Below are 18,131 nucleotides of genomic sequence, written 5' to 3'. Positions count from 1 at the left end.
ATAAATTTGGGGTGCGCTCGATATCTGAACTGACAGCAGCAGAAACCAAGTGGGACAAGATTTCCTTGAACTCCCAGTCACATCGAAACGTTGCCAAAATGGTGTGGACCCCCATGGAGATTAACCCCGAGGTGCGTAAATAACTATTCTTAACTCTGATACATTGGCGTGTGTTTTCGTGTCAACAAACCCACTTGTGTCCTGTGTTTATGTCGTTTCAGATGCTGAACAAGGTGAGTAGAAACGCGCAGAAATGGCGACATGTTGCAAACTGATTGATTTAACTGTCTGGTAAGTTTGTCAGTAAGAAACCATTAAAACCAGACCGCTACGTTATAACTACGGAGTCAATATATAGGTTACAGAGATGCGGTAAGTGTTTAGTTGGGAAAATAGTCGGTGGAATATAAAAGAGGAGTGAATGAAAACAATGGAAGCGTGTATCTCCATTTATTACGCGTCAGCATCCTTCCTGCGCTGCGCTGTGTCTAGGCTAAAGGGTGTGGTCGGGCTGGACCAATACAACGCAGCATCTTTGATCACCCTCAGCAGGAGTAGGCTACTTTGTAGATGGCATACATTTAGCATCTGATACCAAAACTGCTAGGCCTTCATTCAGATTATCTTTTTTTTCCTTGGTTGCGTGTTTCAGCTAATGAGCTCCCTTGGCGTGGGCGACAGCTGGCGCTTTGTGGATGTGGTGGGGCTGGAGGGTGAGCAACTCTCCACCGTCCCTAAACCATGCTGTTCCTTGATGCTGCTCTTCCCACTGACACAACAGGTAACAACAGGGTGCTGATGGTGGAGGGGGAGGGGGAAGACTACTTCCTGGGAGGGATGATACAGACTGTCTGAGGTGGGGTGATTCTGAGGTGCAGGGAGGGCATGGAGTCGTAAGGTTATGTGATAGGAAGAACTGGGTGAGCCTGTGGTGCTAGTGAGGGAATGAATCAGCAGATGCTTGGATTTTATTTCCACATATGATCATTTAATTACCTTGTCGATCCTAGACATCAGGCAGCAAATTAAATCGAAAAAAAATGACTTGTAATTATTTAATTTATTATTTTTCAATGAATCATCTGACAAATGTATGCACAGAATGTGTGAATGTATATAAGAAATATCTGTCCCAGTTTCCCACAGTCCAAAGTGCAAGGTGCTCTCTTCAAATACCTATTTTTATCCATACAGAAAATAAAAACAGAGAAAGATGAAAACTTTTCATTTTCAAAATAAACACTTCATTTTAGTTTTTATATCATCATTATATCACCACCTTACTTCACACACATTTTAAATGGTATAAATAGTGGTATTAGCTGTGTTAAATCAATAGAGGACAATGACTCTTCCATGTGTGTCTGTGTGTAGCATGACTCTTTCAGGAAGCAGCAGGCAGACAAGGTTTCAGTAGACTCCGATGGTTATTTCCTGAAGCAGACAGGAGATAATTCCTGCGGCACCATCGCCCTGCTGCACGCTGTGGCCAACAATAAAAGCAAACTAACATTTGGTGAGTGCATAACTTAGAAGCGCTGGCACTTCAGTAAAATACAGTTGCATCTTTAGTATTACAAAGTAGTTATTTATATAACAACAATGACCCTCTCTTGTAGTATGAATTACTCAGTAGTTACTTTTCAAAATTGCTCAACTTTGAGCTCTTATACACTTAGTGAGTCTCAGTTCTTTTAGATGCAGGGATCATCACAAAGGTTGTCACTCTCTATTTAAGCTTACAGATTTGTAGCATAATAAATATTGTTACATTTTCAAGTAAGTTAGTTATACAGTTACTTTGTGTGACATGTGACTTAAATTTCCCCCTTTTTTTTAATGTAAACAACATTTCTTTGTTATTAACTCTGTGATTTTTTTTGGCTCTTTCAGATAGTGGCTCTATCCTGAAAAAGTTTCTGGATGAGACTGCAAACATGTCTGCTGATGATCGTGCCAAACATCTGGAGAAGAACCAGGTAAAATCAACAAACACACTCATGAAGCTGCTTTGTTTTGTTTTTGTCACCTAACAAATAAAAGCATGCAAACCAAGCTGCAACGAAAAATAATTTGGCTGTAAGCCTATTGTAAGGGGCAATTTACAAGGCATCCGCTTCATAACCAACATGTTTGTTTTTGTTTGCATTTGAATAGGGTTATTGTCTAATGTAAATATATAAGCTTTCAAGTAATAAAATAACCTGTACTTTTACTTAGTATCCAAAACAAAAAATAGTATACATTTTACCCACTTGGGGGCACCAGACACTTGAAAATCATTATTGTTTTTTTGTGCACTAAGACAGCTGCCTTCAAGTGTATTAAATGTTTATACAGTATGGACTGTGAAAAAGCTTGTAAAATCTCAAATCCGTTTTCATCTTCCATTTGTTCCCCTCTGTCATGTTTATCTTTTTAAACAGCTCTCTGTGTGTAACTTCAAGGGTAGAATGATCTGTAATGGTTTTCAGAAGTGTTAAACTGACGTCTTCCTATTTTCTTTCTCTCCAGGCAATCTGTGATGCTCACAATGAGGTTGCACAGCAGGGCCAGTGTAGGGTAAGATCTTGAACCATATTAAATAAAAGCTTCTATTACTGCTTAATTTATATACACCTTCCTGACAGTAGATGCACATCCGTTGTCCAAGCCATCTTTGATTTAGACAGATGTAACACTTTAAGTTAAATTTATCGTTCACTGCAACAGGTCACTGTAGGACTTGAATGATTGCAGCTGAAGTCTTCTTGTATTAAAAAAATATACTAACTATTTAATCCTCAAACTTAACTCTTACAGCCAGAAGCTGACAAAGTCAACTTCCACTTTATTGCTTTTGGCAATGTGAACGGACAACTTTATGAATTTGGTAAGCCTGCCGTCTCATCCTAAAGATAAATGTTTGTGTTTTGATGCTGTGGATTCCTCACTCTCTGTGTTGTTTTATTCTCAGATGGAAAAATGAATGGACCAGTGAAACATGGAGCCACCAAAGATGACTCATTTGTAACGGTAGGTATATTCGTCAATATCTTGTGTCTGTTCTGAATATCTAAATTATACTTATACAAGTCCTTTTATGAACAAGATCTGTGATGAGTCATAGTATCAAACTGGAAAAGGGAGTGGCAGTTCCTGAAAGTCTTGGTTCAATCAATAAACTTGGCTAATGTTCGCTATCAAATCTCCACCAGGGTAGAAAAAAAAAAACTAGGGACAGTGAAGAAGGTTGTTAACTTTCAAATATGAATACATGCTAAATAGATCAGTGTTAAAAATCCTTAATGTGATCATGGTTGGAATTTGAGCGATGCTATTTGTTGCAAGATACAGTATTTTTCCCCTGACACATTAACTGTTACTTCAAAAAGATAGTCAGCTGATTTTTAACCTTATTTCTGTATATCATGGCAACAATAATAATAACACTAAAAACACATTTTAAAAAGGACAGCACAGCTACTGTTGTTTTGGTTTGCTCTGTGTCACTGGAATGCGGTTTGGCACAGATGCAAAATATGTTATTCTGGGACCAGCTCCATCATTTGACACACCTAGTTGCCTCCAGTCTCAACATTAGTTTGTAATCCAAACTATCAAAATTCCCGATAGCCAACATTTACAAAATGAGGATAGTTTTAAAGTGTTTTGGCTTTCTTGGATATTCACCTGAAGTTATTAAAGCAACAGTGTACAACTAATATGTCCCCTTTACACCCTGGTACATGACAGCATTGCATGCAAGCTGGTACATATGGAGGTATTTATTGCAACAATTAACTACAAATACAACCAACACTTAGAGGATGTTCACATAAAAGTTTTGGGAATTCAACATGCAATATATCTCACAGGAGTGTTTGATACATAGATTAAGTTTGTTTATTCCTCATTTGCTCATTTGCTGCAGAAGTCGGTGAAGGTCATGTTTCTGCTCAGCTCTGAATCTATAGGTGTTTACATCAAAGTACCACTAGAGGGCTCTACATGCATTCGAAATATAATTGCTTCAGGAAATGTGATCATTTATTGGATCTTATTATTTTTGAAAGGAGTTTTAGATTTTTCTACTCAGATCAGTTTTGTTAAAGTATAGAAAAATTAAGTTGTGGTAATGGTAACATTCACCAGCCCTACTGGGATTACAAAAAACATTTGCTGTAAAATGTACATGGTTGTTTGCAAAGGACTTTTCCCAGTTTTTCAGGTTAGGTTCATAAAACTTGAGTTAAAATATATCCAAATACATTAAACCAATCTGCTGTCATTTCTTCCTCTGTTTCATATTTCTTCATATCCAGGATGCAGCCAAAGTGTGCCGTGGATTCATGGAGAGAGAGCAAGGCGAGGTCCGTTTCTCTGCTGTGGCTCTTTGTCAAAGTTAGATATTCAGTAGAAGACAAAACCAAATTGTAAACCAAAATGTCCTGGAGCATTTACATGACAAACACAATCAGTAAGCATCCATAATGACCTGTGAGAACACACATCTGCACACACTATGCACTATAAAGCACATGTTGTTTCCACACAGTGTACTCTCAACTCATGAACAAAGCATTCTTAGCACATGTACACACAAACACAAACCCACCATCAAAGCCTTTTGTTCTGATGACACTATCTGATACATGCTTGTCCAAACCTTTTATGTGTCATCATTCAGCAGTGAAATTTGTTAACACGAGACCAGATCGCACTATGGCTCGTGTTCATGTGTGTATTTAGCATTTGGCTTTTTTTACTGCTTCTGTTGGTATGCAGTCATCGGTGTATTTGTCCTGACTAAAAAAATGTTACTTAAAACCTTTTGTGCCAATAAAGAGAACAAGAAGAGTGTAGAGGAAAAGGCCCCTCAAAATGCCTTCAGTTGCTGTGTGGTTGAGTTTATAAGGATCTGACATTCCTCAGAACAGCCCAAATGTATCCGTAGGAATAATTTAACCATTGTTCGAAACATGCACGCAACCTTTTGAGTGCAGTTCTTTTGTAAAACGCTGCTGTTTCTCTGAAGAACTGAGGCTTTCTTTAAGAAGTTGAATTTAAAGTTCAAGATGATGGTGTCCCTTTGAATTTTGACTATTTATTTACTAAAGCAATTCTTTTTGCTCTTGATTTAAAAATGGCTTTTCAGCCAACTATCTACAATTTCTCACTAGCCAAATACACTTTATGTGTCTGAGGTTAAATAAGATAACTCCAAAACGAGGGACCATCAAATCAAAGTGCTACTCTATGCCGGGTTGTCATTGTGCAGTGCAGGGTGATTGTACTGTGTTTACTCTGTGCACCAATTGTTTACCTTTCTGCACTTTTCAAATATTTTGCTGTAGTTCTACTGGTGATGCAGCTGTGGGAATTCAATAAAGCAACCATTAAACTTGACACTCCTCCTTGTATGTATTTGTAACAAGTATAATCAAATCAAATCAACTTTATTTATGTAGCACTTTACACACAACACAGTTGCTCCAAAGTGCTTTACAACAGAAAATGAGGAACACAAAGAGAAAATGAAAAATAAAAATCACACAAACAGAGGGAGAGAGAGGGAAAGAAGAGTGGTAAGAGAGCAATATAATTAAAAATGAAATTAACAGTAATAATAACAACAGTAATGACAAGAAATACAATTAACAGTACAGTGAGTATCTGAGCCAGTGTGGTTAGGTGCAGTTAAAAGCTAATGAATAAAAGTGCATTTTCAGACGACTTTTTAAAGCCTCGATGGGGGGGGGGGGGGGGGGGGGGGGAGAGAATCAGACGGTGGGGGGGGAGGGGGGGGAGAATTCCATAGTTTTGGGGCACAGATGGAGAAGGCCCTGTCCCCATATCTCTTTGTCCTTGCTGTTTGGACAGACAGGGAATTTAAGAGTACCTTTAATCTGCAGAAGTTTATAAAGTCTGTCAAATTTGGATTATCTGTTTACCTTTTTTAAAAAGCCAATCAATTGATTATAGTAATTTACAAGTAAAAATGCCAATTATCTCTGGTTCAGTGTCTTAATTGTGATGATTTGTGGTTTTTCATTCAGTCAATTGAATAGCTTTAATCTCTTGACTTTGTCAGACAATTTAAACAAACTTAAGATTTTATTTTTTCTTGTGAAGGAGTAATCAATAACTCAATTATCACTTGCAGCTCTAAATCTTTGATTCTCCTGCTTCTAATGAAGTAATCAATATCCTTTTTGGGATTCCCCCTGGTCAGCAATACCTTTTAGCTGACACCCTTTCCCACTTTTATCACATGAGGTGATGAAATGGTTAATGCTTCAACCCTCTCACAGCTTGGGGCTCATCCTCACTGTTCTTGGCTTCAGTTCAGCTTTAGAGGGCTGAAACAGGAGGAGGATGACCGAAGGGTTGTCTGTAGATTGTCAGTGTGTGGATCCCAACAAGATATTTTTTCTTTGTTACAAAAGAACAGGAACAAAATGACATTCAATATATTGACCTATAAAAAGACTGAAGTTGTGAAAAGTTCTTTGAAGAAAGTTTTTGCACCCGTTAGTAACAATTAGTATGGCATTTTTGGAGTCAGGAGTGTAAACTGAATTTCTTACCCTCACCTTCAGAAAGTCCTTTAACTATGTTTATCTATATCTAGGGGGACATATTGCACTCTTTGTTCCAATAACTACTGTTTGTTTGTTTTAGGGCGGGGGCTTCACTTCTCTTTTCATGTACTTAGGCACAGTAACATGCTTTGAAAACAAAGTCACATTTGCATTCAACACTTAAGGGACAGAGCTACAACCCCACTGTGTACACAATTTATATCAACAGCATTGATTACTCACAACATATCCAGGGCCATTCTTTGCTCAGTTTATGAAATACTGTTTTGAAGAGTTCCTGGGTGATTGTTTTATTGTGTTTTGTAACTTTGATCAGTGACTTTAAAGTGGAACCCCTATCTATTTAAAAATGTTATCTCATTTTTGGCAACATTGAGACTGGGCTGTAGCCATATTTGAAGACAGTGGGTCATTCAGAGGAGTTTAAGTGGTTTAAGTTCATTTTCCCACCCTTACAAAAGATTAAAATTACATTAAAAACAAAGTAAAGTTGAACTTTAATCAGTCATATAAACATACAGTGATGACCTCTTATGGGGCTTTGAGGCTTTTGATGGAAGTTGACTGCTTTGTGTGTTGTTATCTAGACCTAGAGAAGAAGTTGACCCTAATTTCAGATTCTAATATTGGAAAAGTTACCAATAAAGTATGCTAATTGGAGAACTATTTAAACTAAAAAATGTTAAAAAAAATGAATGATGAGAAACAGTTTTGTGCTTGTGCTGAGAGGTGATGGTTTTAAGGCTCTGCTTGAAGTAATAGCCGGTAAAATGACAAAGTAGAATTAACTAAAATTTCCAGATTTTAAGGTAATCCATTATTTTCCATTTTTATTCCTTGTAAATGTTGGCTGTCTAGTCTTCATTGACTCAAATACAGGGGCGTGTCCAGAACTTTTTGACCAGGGTAGCCCAACTGAGGCTTTCACATAGGCAGGGGTGGCCAGTGCATTTACACAAAAATAACATTTACCCTTTCTGTCTTCACAATCTACTTTTGTTAAAGTATTAAACAGTTTGTATATTCCCTTTGACTTAAAAAAACAACATGACAAAGTGGCATAAATCTTCTAAGCTTAAATCTTTAAGGACTTACAAAAGATGTTTTTACAAAGTCACATTTGAGGGCACTAATAAAGAAATCTACTGTCAGCTTTTTAACTCATCCCAAATTATAGATTTTAACAGAAACCCCACCTCTGACAAAGCAAATAGCCAATCATAGTTTTGGGGTGGCCAATTGGATTTCAAGGGGTGCCAATGCGACCCCTCTGGACACGCCACTGCTGAAATGGAGTAAGTCACATTTATTGATATACTGTACATTGTTTAATTCCTCTGTACTTTCTATTGCTCAGGTAAGCATGAAACAAATCCCCTTGAACAACCAGCTTACGCATGTAAACTGTGGAAAAAACGGGACATCCTTTGAAATCCCCCAATCACTCTCGCATATCTCTCTTTCCTATCTCTCGGCCTCCCCCGCGTAGATTCCTGCGTGCGCGTCCACGCTTCCAAAATTGCGCGGCAGCTGCGGTGGCTGAGGACAGCAGCGTCAGCCTCACGCAGTTTCAGAGGCGAACAAGAATTGTTATTTTTAGCTCCGTGGCTCGTGTTGCAGCAGCGCCGGGGTCTGCAGGAGACCTTTTTCCTCCATCCCGTTGCACTGGAGAAGGAAACCCTCTGAGTGAGCTTGGAGCTGCTGGGTGGTGGACTGATAGTCAGCGAGGAGGATATAACGGACTGACAGAGCGGGGAGGGGAGCACCACGGCACATCTGATCACTGTATATCACCATCGTCCCACAGACTCTCTGGTCGCTCCTGGAGATGGCTAGCCCCGCAGCAGGTCGAGACGTCCCCAATGCCCAAACGAGGGACGACTCGGAGCGCTTGGAGCCGCACCATCCCGAACCAGCCTGTCAGGAGGCTCAGAAATGGATAGAGGTAGGTGACCGTCCAGAGAGAAGGAAAGGGGGGCTCAGTCAGGGCCCTGCTGCTACGACATAGAAGCAGGTCATACTCCCATACAGTAAGACATTTATTTTATTGGGTTAAACCCCTTGAGATGTGCCATCTCGTTTTAGAGGGGGTACCAGAAACAGCCAGTGTGACTGTTAATAATAATAATAATAATAATAATAATAATAATAATAGTAGCCTAATAATACATTTTATTTATAAAAGTGCTTTAAAAGTTTCTCTTAGACACTACAAAAAATAAATTATATAATAGATAAGCACAAAAACAAAAACAAACAAACAAACAAAAAAATCAATCAATTATATGCTAAAAGACTTTCTAAATAGGTGGGTTTTGAGTCCCTGGTGAGTGAGGGAGAGAGTCTGAAGTGTTGGGGGAGAGAGTTCCAGAGGAGGGTGGGGGGCAGCGACAGAGAAAGCCCTGTCCCCCCAGGTTCGGTGCTTGGGTTTGGTGAGAGTTGGTATAAATAAGTATAGCACCACAGCACCAGGTCACCTGTTGTGGGCACGATGCAGTATCAGATTACCTTGTGGGACCACGGCTGTGTCACTGCGTCGAAACTTTTCACACTAGTGTTTCTAAATGGAACTTCACACCCAGACCAGCCCTGTATTGAACCTGTAACACCATGCATGTTGTAAAAACAGCATAATATGAAAGTCATCTCTCAAAGTGTGTTGCCTGTTTGAAGAGCCCGTTTTCTACGCACGAGGAGGAGGAACGCCCCCTAATTTCAGGCGCGAGAGAGGACCCCGGTTGCCATGGTTATATAAAACCGGGCCAGCAGTCACGCACGAGATGCTGTACTGTACCAGCACTTGATCTCATCGGATGAGATTATCGTTTGTGGTTTTCTGCATCGCTACCACCATCATCTGCCCGGCTAAAAACGCCTCTCTCTGTAAGCCTGAGTCGTGAATCACTATCCGCCCGCGGAGAGCTGCTTTATGACCTATTTTTTTCTTCTGTCCCCACGGTGCCTGTCCTGACTTTAGCCTAGATACCTGCCAGATTCTATCTCAGATTTGGGGTATAAAGGTTTGGACGTACAACAAGCATACCTGCCAACATTGGACAGTGAAAAATAGGGAGATTTTCTGGAGTAGGCTATGGTAAAATCAGCCTATACCCAGCAATCCCATTCATATATAACCCTAAACTGCAGATTAATACATTTAATAAACGGATATGTAAGTTAAATACTTTAAATGTCTATTAATTTCAAGGTCTGCAGTAAAATATAGCAATGAAAATCCACGTCTTATAAATATGACAAAATTCATAAACATGTTGAAGAGTGAGAGTAGAGTGAGCCAATGCAGTGAGGAGTAACGCACACATGTTGAGTAGAGTGGTTTGCGTTGACACCATATTTTGATGTTAATACCATTATAGTACTATGTCAATGCAGGAGTCTCTGTAACATGAATCTACATCTATATGTGCTTTTTAAAGTCATTTATCTGGGTCCTTTAAATCATATTTATACCTACAGCTAAATGTTATCTGACCTACAGTAACCTCTGCATCCTCAGCCTCTGCTGCTTTCTGCTCTTTATTTAAAGAAGGAAGAGATTTCCTCTGCATCTTCACCATAGACTGTATGATCTCCACCTGAGATTATCAGGTAGAGTTTAGTGATTTAATAACTTCACCTGTGATATTGTGATAGTGACACTGTCAGCACTCTCTCTGTCATCAGTTTCACACAGCTCTAAACTCTCCTTATGAACTTTAAAGAGGATGCTGCGTTATTGCACGTCACAACTTAAGTTAGCTAGCAAGAACAGGGCTAAACCACTTTAATGAGGGATGGATCAAATCTTTAAATACTGCAGAAGTTTGTTGAACTCATAACAATTTGTCTAATGAACACTTCAACTACCTGTGTCACAGATCTACCTGTCGCTCGGTGTCTGTGCGTCTGTGTTTACCTGAAGAGAGAAATAACAACTCAGGAGTACAGCAGGAGAATAAGTTAAAAAGCGGTAGACTCCTGCCTAAATCGGGAGTGTTGGCAGGTCTGGGTATAAAGGTTTGGACGTACAACAAGACCATCTTTAATGAGAAAGTTTTGTCTTCAGTTTCATTTGTTGGCTGTGTTATCTCATTCATATCTGTGCAGGTTTTCAAAAACACAATACAATTACTATTTAAACTGTAGATAGGAGACAAAAGGGAAAGGTTGATTTATATGACAACTCTGCAAACAAAACAACGAGCACATAGCCCTGATATACAATAATGTGGATAAAAAGCATACTTCTGTTGTTGTCCTTGAAAGGAGTAACATGTCACACAGGTTAGAACAGGGGTTCCCAAACTTTTCAGCCCTCAACCCCCAAAATATAGGTGCCAAAGACTTGCGACCCCCACTGTCCCTCAAAGTGATTTAATGTAGCTTCATTTAGCTTGTCTGCAGAAAATTAGCTTACCTCTATGAGCATGTGGCTGTGTTTCCTGTGCCTTTATGAATTAACCTACTGCTACTGATGCTTTTGATATTTAACTGTTCACTAACCCTAAACTTAAGGAGTCATCTGGCAAAAAGAAAGGCAGAAAACTCATTACATTTACTATTTTCAAGGTTTTATTTCAAGGTTAGCTAATATGCTAGTCAATACTCATTATTATAATGGGTAAAATGTACAACTTTTAGATAACTTTAAAAAAAAAAAATTCCGGAAGACATCTCACGACCACCCATTTTTTTCTCGCGACACTTTGGGAACCCCTGGGTCAGAATACTGCAAAGAGGACAAACAACAAACCTTTGAAATGACAGCACTTGTTTAACAACCATTCTTTAACCAGATATTATTAAAACATGCAGCCAACCTATTAAAGACCCATTGTTTTCCAACCTGGAGGTCAGCACACAAGGGATGTAATTTAAATGACTGAAATGGGACACACCAGTTTAATCTGAGCTCGGAAAGTTTCAGTAAGACTTCTACTAAAGTTCTAAAATAAGAGTTTTATTTAAAAACATTAAAGCAATTTGCATTCAATTACATTTGCATCCTTCCAGACATACTTTTAGTCTATCTGTCTATCTGCCTGTCTGTCTGCCTGTCTGTCTGAAGCAAATTGAATTTTCCTGCATGATTACTTTCAGGCTGTCAAAGGCCACAGAAGTAGATCATTTGTCTCCCCTCCACCCAGTTAGGATCTGACAGTGTCCCACATACAGTCCAAGAACAATCAAAAGGATAAGCCTTTATTAAATATCTATTTCTGTAAAGAGAAATGACCCATTTCTGTGGCTTTAGGGATACAAATGTGCACAGATAATTTCCCACCAAACTTGCATGGTTATCTCTTCAGTGAGTTATGTTCAGATATGACATATCTTAATCCTTGTGCTAAAAAATCTTAATCCTTGTGCCATTCTCAATCAAATCAAAAAAGGATCAGAGGAAATTTAAATACATATACATATTCATATTTAGAGAATCAAGTTATCAACAATGCTTGAATACAGTATGACTCACATCTTCAAGAAGTGGAGTACTTTCCTATAACCTTTTAAGTAGAACTGAGTAAGTTTTAAGTATAAAACAGGAGTCAAATTTGTTATACTATCACCCTTTCCCTCAGTGATGGATCCATCCATCCATCATCTTTAGTGCTTATCCCAACCAGGGCTGGAGGAGGCTGGGGCCAATTCCAGCTGTCATTGGGTGAGAGGCAGGGTACACCCTGGATGGGTTCCCAGTCACAGGACCAACAGACAAACAGACTCACACTCACACAAGTTCCCAGTTAGCCTATCAAGCATGGCCTCAGAATGTGGGAGGGAAGCTGGGAAAGGGCACCCACACATGCAAACTCAAACTTTGAACCTGGAACCTACTTACTGTGAGGCAGCAGTGTTAACCATTGTACCACCTCACATCCCCTAGAAACAGGTTGTTGTACATTTAATACAGGTGACAACATTTCAATAACACACCTTGGAGGCTGTAAGTATAGTATTACAAACAATACAACACATTTTGCAAACAAAGACACAAAACAGTTATATGGGCTGATACTTCTTCTTCCATGTGATGTTCATTGTTTACAGTCCAAAAACTTACAACATGATAATGGACTTGAAGTCAAGAGACAACATTTATTGGTATACTTAAACACACATTATGACTCAGGGGCTGTCATGGGTAATGTAAAACCAGTACATTTGATCACATGTCGTTGGCTAACTAACATACGTAAGTTATGTAATAAATCAGAGTTAACAAACTTTGTGACTTTGTGTTAAAGTTATTGTTTTTCGTAGCTCTCTTTCAACACATTACCTCATCACTCTGTATCCTGTATAAAGTGGTCTTGAAAAAAGAGGAGTAGTGTTAAAAAGAAGATTGATTTTCTTCCACAACAAATGCATGCGTTGGCTTAGTGCCACATCTTCACAACAGTGAGTGATCATGGAAAATGTAGTCTTCTTCACCCTGGAAAAAACCCTATTGATTCTGTTCAAAGGAGTCATCAACACAAAATCAAAACTCCTCACAGTGCCTTTAACAAAATATCATTTTCAAATCAATATTTTCACCTCAACCCAATAATGGAATAAAAGCTTGAGTCTTAGTTCTGAAAGAAGAGGAAAAAACTAATGGAATAATCATACGTATCTCTAGGTTAATCGGTAGAGTTGGACTAAAGTTCATGCTGTTTCCAAAACACTCCTTGCTCCTTCACTTTTTGTTGTGAGCACAAACAGTTAAGGTAATTCTGTGTTAATCTCTTTTACAGGCTCTTTGCTGTGTGGTACTCTTACTTTGTCGTCTTCCTGCCTCCTAATTCTCCAGTTATTTTCAGAGCAGTCAGACTGACTCTATTTCTGGTGGTGTATTTACACCCTCTCACAGGTGGGGATGATTCAGGTTTAACCCTTGGCACCCTGACCCCACAGTCAATGCAGCATACCCTGTCTGTGTGTTTGGCATGGCTTAAAGAGTATGCAAAGTATATGCCCACACACACACACACATCGATCAGCTATGATTCTGCTAACACACTGCATAGACACGCCCCGATTGGGTGACACTGGTCACTATGGGAACATAACATGGACAGGCTCTCAGGTGTCACTGTTTCCAGGGAGGGCAGTGGATCACTAGGCTATATAGTACCACATGACCCAGGCAGGAAATTAGAGTGCCACAAAGAGGACCTTTCTATCTGTTTATAGACGAGACAAAGCAGGATTAGACAGTCTTAAAGCGGGAGCACACTGTTGGGGGTGCTCTAAACCTGTTGGATGTGACGTTGAGTAAGTTAAAGTTGTACTGGCTTAGAGGAAATGAAGTTAACTTTAGCGAAAGCATTTAACCTCCACGGTCACCCAAATACAGTACATAACAAGAGTAAAGGCCTGTCACACAGAATAACCAAAGAATGTGTGCGACTGAAGAAGTTTGTGCGTGTGTGTGTGTTGTGTGTGTGTGTGTGTGTGTGTGTGTGTGTGTGTGTGTGCCAGATGTCACAGCTGTCCTGTGCAGATTAACTCCAATGGTCCCAGACAGCCAGCTGTGTCTGCACAGGAGAGAGAGTGTGAGAGCAAGGACTCATGGGTTCTCCATGCATCATATACTGTATGAAAGAATGTGAAATAATGACGACAGACCTGCTGTTGGAAGATATCTTTCATGCCTCTGGGATTTTCAAAGTTCTTGCATGGGAACCCAGAGCTGCACACAAAACAAGTCATGTGACCTATTTTGTAGAGGAATCGAAGGCTGCATTCAAGCTGCAGAGTAACAGTTTCTGCTTTATGGTGATTGTGCAGAAATGTGGTTTTGAATAGACTAATATTTAAATAATTAACCTAATTTGGCTGTATTTGTACTTACATGTAGCCTGGGAACCAGACAAATCTGTGAGCTCATGTTTGTTTTGTTTTTCCCTGGCAGATGTGTCTGGTCCCCCTTCTCAATCTGGCCTGCTGAGACTGGGGCAATCAGAATCGCGTGCAGGGCAGGTTTAATACAATAACTGTAAGCTGTTTTGTAAACAAACAAGATGGCTGCAACTTCTGTGAATCATTTTGATTCATCTCTCTTGTCAGTATTAAATAAACAGGACATTATTTCACATTACATTATAATAATAAGTGTTAGCTACAAAGTGTTGTATACCAAATAGCTATGCATTAGGTTGACCTACAAGCATAAGATTTGGATGTTGGAAACGGGGACCGCAAGTTGTTGCTCTGATTGGTTGTAGTGTCTGGAGGCATTGTGGTTATTAGCACTCACTGATAAGTGAAAAAGACTTGAGGGATTCTAGAAACATTTACATGTTTGTATTAGATGAGCAATGCTAGGCTAATTGGAACCCTCATACTTTAAATGCACACAAGTTCAGACTGATAAACAAATGATAAGTGTCTTTATTATACAACAACAAAAACTCCAAAGAGATACATGGGGAATTTAGTAAACATAATATCTGCCTGGAACATCATAGTTTGATTTACATTTGTGAGTTTGAAGGTACCAAAATATTATGTGTTTACACTATTGTAGTATCTGATCATATATGACTCTAAATTAAATATCATACTTCTAATTCTTCTCAGTGTGATTAAAAGTTATACTCTGAATACTTATGAAAACATGGCATTATACATGTGTTGTTTACACAAAGGGAAATGCTCCTAAAGGACAAATATTAACCGTCAGCAGCTGAAGTGTCTGATGCCGTCTAGTCTAAAGTCACTCTGGATATTAAATCTGATCGGGATTAAATTCTTCCTCAATCTGGATTATGTCTTTATCTCATCTTCTGTCTCTCTTCCTCTCTCAGGTTTTCTCTCTGTTTACTCTTCCTCTCTGTATACCACATGACCCGGAGAGTGCAGAGTGCCTATACAGCACATGATAGCATTATAACAGCTAATGCTTCTGCAAAACCAGAAATTAAAACACCCGTCTCTTTCAGTGGTGTGCATCCTGCTGCTGCTCTAACCGTCTACATCTTTATAATCTGACTTTACTGGAAGTACTCAGTAAGATTTAGCATGGCTCTATGTAGTCTTAAACATTCTAATTCAAATTTCTTAACCTTTAAATAAAATAAATCTATATATCCTTTGTTTAAGTGAGAGGACCTCATGATTTATGATTTCCACATTTGAGGTTGTTCTTTTTTTCTCAAAAGGACGGTTGCTTATAGGTTTATCTAATTTGTGGTGCAATGAAAATATTTGATTCAATAATACATCCAGGTTGATTAATGACAGTACGTCTTTATGCTGTTTTAAGAACACACAGTTGATGATGGGGATAATCTATAAATCACCTGTTTACCAGGATAATTTTAACCCAAAGTCTAATATTGCTTCCTCCGTACATACAATCACAGCAACCTCTAACACTCTTACATAAACATTCAGGAATAACTTTCCAAACACAAGGGAAAAAATGACTGCAAAGCTCCTTATTATCATCCTATTTTAATCCTGTCCTGCAAAATCCTGGTGCTTTAATGCACAACAGCACATGAGGTGATTATTAGAGATTAGTAGACCACCGACTTTATGTACTGCATATTTTCCTCCTCCTCGAAATTCTGGCTTTTCAACTCTCTCATTCTTTTCATATTTTTTACAGTTGTTCAAATAAAAGTGAAGTGTTCTTTGGCCTACTTCCTGAGCTTCTCCCCCCCCCCACACACACACACAGTGTCACCTCAGGGTTTAAATGGAGATCTGCTGCTGCCATTCACTCAGACTGAGTGGAGCAATCCACCATGAGGAGTGAGAGGCAGGGAGGGTCGAATTACTGTTGCTGGCGCTGAAATACCCCCAAGGTCCTTGGCTTGGTTTTTCTAGCAGACATTAATGCTCACTTCATACACACACACACACACACACACACACACACACACACACACACACACACACACACACACACACACACACACACACACACACACACACACACACACACACACACACACACACACATAAACACACACACATAAACACACACACAACACACAATCATGAGAATCTTCTAAACTGAAGCATGTACTCTCACAACCATCACTGTGTCTAATGTCTGTATTTCAGCTTCAACATTTTATACATAACCAGTAGTTAACCACCTCCACTGTGTGTCTGTGTCTTGCAGCCCACACATTCGCACACACACACACACACACACACACACACACACACACACACACACACACACACACACACACACACACACTCACTAACACATGCTCTGCCTACACACAGCACAGTCGCCTTGCTCTCACTGAAAAGAGTGCTCTCTCCTTGACCAGTGAATTATGCATGACCACGCTGTAAATCTTTCAAAGACTTGGAGACAAACCTTAATAAACATGACATATGCCTGTGTGTGTGTGTGTGTGTGTGTGTGTGTGTGTGTGTGTGTGTGTGTGTGTGTGTGTGTGTGTGTGTGTGTGTGTGTGTGTGTGTGTGTGTGACAGAATGATGAAAGACATGAAAAACCAAGAGATGGCAATGGGAAACATCTGGTCATTACTTATATAACAAAAAACAATAGGCTGTTTTCTTAGCTGCAGATGGACTGTATGTGTCAGTGTGTGTGTGTATACTGTATGTGTCAGTGTGTGTATTTTTTATGTGTGTTTGTGTGTTCTTATCATACATGTGATACACATATTAGAGGTGAAAAGCATATAAAACCACACAAATTAGTTCAGTGTAAGTCTGCTTCCCCTGTGGATGGATGTATACAGGAGTTTACTGCACATGAAAAGGCCAGACAGAGAGAGTGTGTATGCCTGCAGTTGACAGTTTTGGTGCTAACTGTAATCTGTGCTAATCTGGATTAGAAGTCTAAACAGTCGAACCTCTCTGCTTTTCTATTCATCTTTGGCTGCTGGTTACACAACAGCTCCAGAATGCAGTTTGTGTGTTTGTGTGTGTGTGGGTTGTTGTTGTTGTAGTGGTAGTTTGCCACCACTCTTAGCCTCCTGGTTCCCTCCTCCTCTCCTGCCTGCAAAAGCTGACTGCACATCCAAGTCCAGGTTAAGGAATTGAGGTTATATTTACTCAGGCTACGACTGCGTTTATCCAAATCAGAGACGTAAGCAGGGACTCTTTTTTTTTTTTTTACAAAATGAGGACACAGAGCGGTGTTACACTGGCTTGGCATCAATCTAATTATGTTTCTACTGAAGCAAAATGCTGGGGGAGGGGTGATGGGGGCAGCAGCAGGTTTCTCTGTCGGGGACACTAGAGAGCCAGAATTCAGCTCTAAGCACTGCTGAACATGGGATTTGTCTGTCAAAGACCACATTGATCATATCAGTGCTACAATGATACTTATTGACATCTGTATTGTTTTTATCTAGATATTTTAACAAGTATTTGAAACTATCAAACGACACAAAACAAGAGCACTGTAAGGCTTGAGCTAGAGATTGATTGGTATTGACAAATGCTTGACGAATGATTTGAATTCTTCAGCAGTTTTCAGCTATGATACCCTCTGTTGTTACTGTGCAATCGTTCCTATACATCTGTTTGGAAATCCTTTTCAAAACATCAACAGGATGGGAG

General features: G+C 39.4%; 2 protein-coding genes across 3 annotated transcripts in view; both read left to right on the top strand.

Annotated features, from left to right (window-relative positions):
- Positions 1-5,388, top strand: uchl1 (ubiquitin carboxyl-terminal esterase L1 (ubiquitin thiolesterase)). The gene is made up of 9 exons (XM_034688839.1): positions 1-131; positions 222-233; positions 653-781; positions 1,375-1,516; positions 1,894-1,979; positions 2,515-2,562; positions 2,803-2,872; positions 2,957-3,015; positions 4,305-5,388. Exons 1-9 carry the CDS (start codon positions 99-101, stop codon positions 4,386-4,388), a joined length of 663 nt encoding a protein of 220 aa, XP_034544730.1. The 5' UTR covers positions 1-98; the 3' UTR covers positions 4,389-5,388.
- A 2,730-nt stretch (positions 5,389-8,118) lies between these two features.
- The window catches only part of LOC117815290 (LIM and calponin homology domains-containing protein 1-like), a 31,360-nt gene continuing 21,347 nt past the window's right edge, over positions 8,119-18,131 (top strand). The window contains exon 1 of one of the 2 annotated variants that reach the window (XM_034686923.1): positions 8,119-8,529. In XM_034686923.1, the coding sequence (XP_034542814.1) occupies positions 8,413-8,529 (117 nt within the window). In that variant the 5' untranslated portion in view covers positions 8,119-8,412. The remainder of the gene's footprint in view (positions 8,530-18,131) is intronic. The other variant, XM_034686922.1, reaches the window with a different exon arrangement.

Source organism: Notolabrus celidotus, chromosome 7 (assembly GCF_009762535.1).
Source record: "Notolabrus celidotus isolate fNotCel1 chromosome 7, fNotCel1.pri, whole genome shotgun sequence".
NCBI lineage: Eukaryota > Metazoa > Chordata > Actinopteri > Labriformes > Labridae > Notolabrus > Notolabrus celidotus.
The sequence above is the reverse complement of the archived record's forward strand: the minus strand, read 5'-3'. Positions and strand labels throughout refer to the sequence as shown.